Source organism: Symphalangus syndactylus, chromosome 9 (genome assembly GCF_028878055.3).
Source record: "Symphalangus syndactylus isolate Jambi chromosome 9, NHGRI_mSymSyn1-v2.1_pri, whole genome shotgun sequence".
Lineage (NCBI taxonomy): Eukaryota > Metazoa > Chordata > Mammalia > Primates > Hylobatidae > Symphalangus > Symphalangus syndactylus.
The window spans coordinates 103,335,270-103,341,422 of NC_072431.2; the positions used below are offsets into that span (position 1 = coordinate 103,335,270).

Here is a 6,153-nt window from a genome sequence, read left to right on the forward strand (position 1 = left end):
TCAGATTCAAACCAAGCTGCAAAACATTGCCTCCCTCGCACCCTCCCTCTCCCTCTGACTCCCTTCACTCTTCTCCATCTGGGATTCGAGGACGTGATGAAAAGTTATTTCACCTAATGGGATTTTAAGAAAGCTTTTGTTGGGAATATATGTTATCCCTGCACATGGAAGTGAGCAAATGTGCTCACCAGTTTCCTAAGGAAAGGATAACGCTTTCACCCCGCTTGGGACGGGACTGGAGCCAGTTGGTGTGCGAGGATTAGCATGCTCCCTCTCTGCTACATTTCAGGGCATCCCATCTTTTCTCAGGCGAGATGCTGCTAGTAAACTTCAGTTTGTTTATTAATTGAGTTAGTTTCTTCCTGGCTTTACTTTGGTGTCTTGGATATTGTGTTAAGGCAAGAGGTATTTTTTTAAATGCTTTTCAAAAGATTATTTGATTCAATGGAATGATGCTACGGTTTGCAAAGGGAGATTGAGGAAGGTTCAGAAAAGGTACTGAGATTGTTTATTACAGCCATAAATCTTGCAGTAAAATGTCAAAATGTCGGTGTGTGAGATAACACTTGGTGGTCCTGGCTCCGTTTGTGTTTATGATACGAACCACAAAGACAAGTTACAGGCCTTGGGGGATTCTGTGTTAGGCCATCTTCCTAAAGTAATAGAATCACACAGCTAACTCGTTTGGGTTAACCATATACAAAACAGTGCTTATGTCTCATTAATACTTAAAAATAGAAACTTGGTACAAGGTTCTGAGGAGGCTAAACAACAGAATTTTGTGTTTTAGTGTCTGTAAATATTAAACAGATATGGTTAAGACCCTAGTACTCAAGGCTGATGACATGAGAAGGAGGGAAGATTTCCTTGTCATGCTTCTTGTCCCCCTGAAACTTACAGGGTTCAGATTTGTAATACATATTCTATATCTATATATTATTTATATTACATTGTATATAACCTATGTGTATATTATTTTTTCTTGCTAGGGAGAGATATTGGTTCAGGTAGATGTATCACATTCTAAATTTTTCCTCCAGTCTAGAGAGGATGGCTAAAGATTACACTCAGTGTTGATTTCTGTCTGTGGCTCAGATTTCATTAAAAACAAATTTTCAGGCTGCCTCATGTGAATGGACAGCACTCTTCACACTCATATACACCTGATGTGGAAAATCTCTTTGTACCACTTCAGGGTGATTCCAGTTAGAAACTAATATGATCCCCTTTTTAACCTCTTTTCCTAAATTAGTTTAAAGATTAGTCCCATGTAATAGGCTTTATGTGGCTAAGCATTAAATGACTATCCATCAAATGGATATATTCCAGCATTTAGTAACTCATATGAGTAACCAATATGAATGAAGATAGAATTGACATTCCTTTTGAAGTGTCTTCAGGCTTAGGAAATAATTCTCCTTGTCTGCGTTCCAGACTCAGATGTGAGAAGGCTGTTTATACTGCTCTTTGAAAAACCAACTAAGGTGCACCAGCTGAAAAATCCTTGCTTTTGCATGCCAATATGAAAATATTTTTAGAATGGCGACTATGCTAGTTTGCACTGCTTTAATTTAGGCTGAAAAATAGAGGATCTAGATATGTCTGTTACTCAGAAAAGAAAGGGAGAAAGCACACAGCACAAATAAGGCATCAGTATTTACTTCAAAGATCAACATTAGGTGGAATTAATAAGTAATTTATTTGTTAATAATGGCGTAATTAGTGTACCCATCAAATTTCAATTACCAAATGGCAGGCAACAGTCTCCTCTCCCTCCTTTCCGGAGCTTCTGATATCGTTAATACGCTAATTTTCAGCAATTCAGAAATTATAGACTGTCCTGTAAATATAACCCTAGCCTCAGATACTGCCTGAGAAAGCAGGATCTAAAAGAGAAAACATGAAATTCTTAGCTGGAAAAGACCCATCAGCGATCAGACCCGGCAAGGTGTTCATTCTACCCTTAGCTTGTTTTTGTTTGGGGATAGTTCTGAAATAGGAAGTTATTGTTTTCAAAGCTCAGTTCTGTGGAGGTGTTGCTTCTATCCATTCCCATCCTTGGGCCACCTTCTCTCTCACAATCGCACCTAGTAAACGCGGGCATATTTAGCTCTCGTATCTACAACCCCCGGCAAATTAGATGCTATTACGAAGGTTCCAATTTTTCTTAGGAAAACACGAAACAGATTGTCTCTGAAAGAAGGAAAAAATGAAAAGTGTCCATCCAGTTATAATGGAATGGCCTCGCTTTACATCCTTGGGTCAATTTCTCTTAGCTGCCCGCCCACCCTTTGCAGCTTCTGCCAAGCTTCTCAAAGCAAGGGCTCTCAGGCCGACACGCAAGGAGCAGGGTGTGGGAAGGCGGATCTGTGGTTGAGAAAATGTGTCTGGTGGCCTCTCAGTGGCGTACATAAAAACCAGGATGCCCCTCGGTCCCAACGCCCTTCCTTTCGCCTGTTAGCCTAGAACCCCTGAATGACGCGAAGCCTGACTGGGTTGCGCCCGAGGTCAGCGCTGATTTGTGGCCGCCAGACAGCCCGAGGCCTAGGCCAGCAGTAGGGCAGGCAGAGGGCTCCCGAGAGGACCTACAGCCTGACAGGGCCTGAATTCCCAGCGGGAACCAAAGTTGGGGGGCTGGGGTCCAAAGCGCCTGCTCCCTCCCCCAGCCCAGGGGCCGGACAGCGGCATCCATCACGCACCCGCGCGTTTCCTGATCCGGGTCCGCGCGCGCGGTGCGCCCATTGGTGGGGGCGCTGCACGTGGGGCACGGGGCGGGGCGCGCGCTGGGCTGGGGAGGAGCGGCTCGAACTTTGGTGGCGGCGTCTGCGGGAGGGGGAGGGGTGGGCACTTGACAGCGGGGGGAGGGGAAGGGCGCAGAGGAAAGGGGGATGGGAAGCGAGGCAGGAGGGGGAGGGGCCTCGGCGAGCCCAGAAAAAACGACAACGCGAGAAAAATTAGTATTTTTGCACTTCACAAATTAATGACCATGAGCTCGTTTTTGATAAACTCCAACTACATCGAGCCCAAGTTCCCTCCCTTCGAGGAGTACGCGCAGCACAGCGGCTCGGGCGGCGCAGACGGCGGCCCGGGCGGGGGCCCCGGCTACCAGCAACCCCCAGCGCCCCTGACCCAGCACCTGCCGCCGCAGCAGCCCCAGCTCCCTCACGCGGGCGGCGGCCGAGAGCCCCCTGCCTCCTACTACGCGCCGCGGACCGCCCGCGAGCCCGCCTACCCTGCCGCCGCGCTGTACCCCGCGCACGGGGCCGCGGACACCGCCTACCCCTATGGCTACCGCGGCGGCGCCAGCCCCGGGCGGCCGCCCCAGCCCGAGCAGCCCCCGGCGCACGCCAAGGGCCCAGCGCACGGCCTGCATGCGAGCCACGTCCTGCAGCCCCAGCCGCCGCCGCCCCTGCAGCCTCGCGCGGTGCCCCCAGCGGCCCCGCGGCGCTGCGAGGCGGCCCCCGCCACCCCAGGCGTCCCGGCAGGGGGCAGCGCCCCCGCGTGCCCGCTGCTCTTGGCCGACAAGAGCCCGCTGGGCCTGAAGGGCAAGGAGCCCGTGGTGTACCCCTGGATGAAGAAGATCCATGTCAGCGCCGGTACGTGGCGCCGCTGGGGAGGCGCGGGAGGTGGGCCGGGGCTGGGCCTGGGTTCCAGGGTCGGGGTCAGGAGGGAGAGGCTCAGGGGAAGGGGGCCTCGGGAGGGGAGCCCCCATCTGGCCCGGGCTGCGGTGAGATGTGGGTATGTGCGCGCCAGCCAGCCGCCTAATCCCAACGTGAGAACCCTTTTGTACCCAGGATCCCTTTATCAGGAGATTTACGAGACGCCAAACTGTTAGGGCAGTAATTATAGCCCCCATAAATTTAATTGCCCTGGCAGAGGCTTCAGGCCATGTGTCTTTGAAGCTTTTCTTCAGCCCCAATGCCCAGCACCATTCTTTATGGCTCTCGGGTGTTTCCCGTTGTCAATAGCCTGTGAAACATTTTCTTTGCCGTTTTATGTATCTTGTGTGAACTTGGTGTCAGGTTATTATATAATGATGATGTCCAATTGCTCTTCCCCACCCCACCTTCTCTCTCCTCCTCCTTTCCCTCTTTTCCGCTCCCTCCTTCTTGGCCTTCTATTTCGGGGTTCTGGGTTTTCAGTCAACCCCAGTTATAACGGAGGGGAGCCTAAGCGCTCTCGAACCGCCTACACCCGGCAGCAGGTCTTGGAGCTGGAGAAGGAGTTCCACTTCAATCGCTACCTGACCCGGCGGCGCCGCATCGAGATCGCCCACACACTCTGTTTGTCCGAGCGCCAGGTCAAGATCTGGTTTCAGAACCGGAGGATGAAGTGGAAGAAAGACCACAAACTGCCCAACACCAAGATGCGATCCTCCAATTCGGCCTCGGCCTCTGGCGGCCCACCAGGGAAAGCACAAACTCAGAGCCCGCACCTCCATCCCCACCCCCACCCGAGCACCTCCACACCCGTTCCCTCCTCCATATAATCTTCTAGAGACCTTGACCAGTTTCTATCCCTTACCTGCTTTTCTCCTCTCTTCTCCTACTCCTTTCCTTATCCACCCCTCCCCATCTGGACCATAATAGACACCAAAACAAACCCAAATTGGTGAAAAGGATAACCAAAAAGAAGACATCCGGTTAAGAGTCTGTGCTGGTTGCCACCCAAGAGAGAACAGTTGTCCAGGATGCTGGCTGATGGAACAACCTGCTGGCCCGAAACAAGGCTGCCAGGTGTGGATACCTGAGAAGGACTACTTGGTATCAAATACTTTTGAGATGGCTACAGTCAGCTAGCTGGACAGCCCATGCTGACTGGGGACACATACTTGCATCTTTGTTGAAAGCAGAAGAAAACAGACCCTTTCCCCACCTTTCTTACCTCCTCCTCCCGCATTAAGGCAGCTCATCCAAGCTTGTATTGAACTGAATAAATGAGTAGACATTGTGGACCTCACAAGATTATTTAATTCTTAAGATGTGTAGACCTTGATGGTAGGTGTGACATGTTAGTTTTTCTTACTTGCATTTATTTAAGACACTGTTACAGAGATACTGTTGTCCCCTTCTGGGGCATGGTCTTTGGGGAGAGGGGAGTGCATTTAGACTTATGTGGAACTGTAAAAATTGTGATGTGGCTACATAGAAAGCCATGTGCTAAGAATAAACTCCATTTAGAAAACATTAAAAATCTAAGATTCATGTGTTTTCTAAGCTTTTCGTTAAGAAAACAAAAGTCCTCTGGATTGAGATACTTGACCTTGCCTGTAAAAACCTTGTAGATAGCTCGAGCTGTATTCACTTGGATTCTGGCGGCTCACATAATTTGTGTGTGAGAGTGTGTGTATGTATGTTCAACTTGAGCTGAACTCTTGTCAAGCTTGGCCTACTGTGGAAAAGTTCCAAAGAGCAGGAAGGCTCTTGAGCTCTGAGAGGGCTCCTCTTCTTCCCAAACTTGGCCAGGCTTTCAGGCTTCAAGTCTCTGTAAGGCATAGAAACGTGTCCTTCCCTGCAATGAAAGCTGAAACCATGCAGTGCTGTGGGCCCAGGAGTTTCTGCAGCTGTTCTACACACTGAACTCTGAGCACACTTGGAGAGAAGTGGTCTCTTTGGTATTTATTGCACCTTCACACTTAATCTGCCTGTTTCCCAGGAGATAAAAAATAGTTTGTGCAAAGGGTTGAGATTAGTTTTTGTTCCTTGGCTGTTCTTAAGGTCCTCTTCACTAACTACAGACTGGGAATTTTTGTTTGTTTGCTTGTTTGTTTCTCTTTTTTGAAGAAAGAGCTTTCAAATAAACTGAATTTTACAAATACACTCTCCAAAGTCTCTTCTGAGGAAAGAAAAAGCATAATATACCCCTAAAGTTCACCCCATGCAAAGTAGACCTGGGAGAGTTTACTGCTGGAAAATAGCCAAACTCTGAATTAGGGTCACTTTCCTCAAATGATTTGTGATTTTTCTGCTCGATTCCAGAGATCTAGATCCAAAAGGCTGAAAATCAAAACCCACTTCTCGATCTCTATAACCCTAGTATTTGTTCACTGATTTAGATTTGGTGCTTACTGCAGGGAGTCTGCTACAATAAGACCGCAAAAGCCCGTGCAGAATATTAGAACTGTCACCTGGCCTTGAAAAAGTGCAGCTTTTA

At 49.0% G+C, this 6,153-nt stretch overlaps 1 protein-coding gene across 1 annotated transcript; it reads left to right on the forward strand.

Annotated features, from left to right (window-relative positions):
- The first annotated feature begins 2,956 nt into the window (after positions 1-2,956).
- On the forward strand, positions 2,957-5,179 carry HOXA4 (homeobox A4). Its single transcript, XM_055293595.1, has 2 exons — positions 2,957-3,596; positions 4,143-5,179. Exons 1-2 carry the CDS (start codon positions 2,981-2,983, stop codon positions 4,487-4,489), a joined length of 963 nt encoding a protein of 320 aa, XP_055149570.1. The 5' UTR covers positions 2,957-2,980; the 3' UTR covers positions 4,490-5,179.
- The last annotated feature ends 974 nt before the right edge of the window (positions 5,180-6,153 follow it).

What these genes read in the sequence shown, in the direction of transcription:
- HOXA4 (XM_055293595.1), top strand. Translation starts at nt 2,981, where the DNA reads ATGACCATGAGCTCGTTTTTGATAAACTCCAACTACATCGAGCCCAAG. An exon ending in GAAGATCCATGTCAGCGCCG is followed by an intron (nt 3,597 to 4,142) that starts GTACGTGGCGCC and finishes CTGGGTTTTCAG; the next exon opens with TCAACCCCAGTTATAACGGA.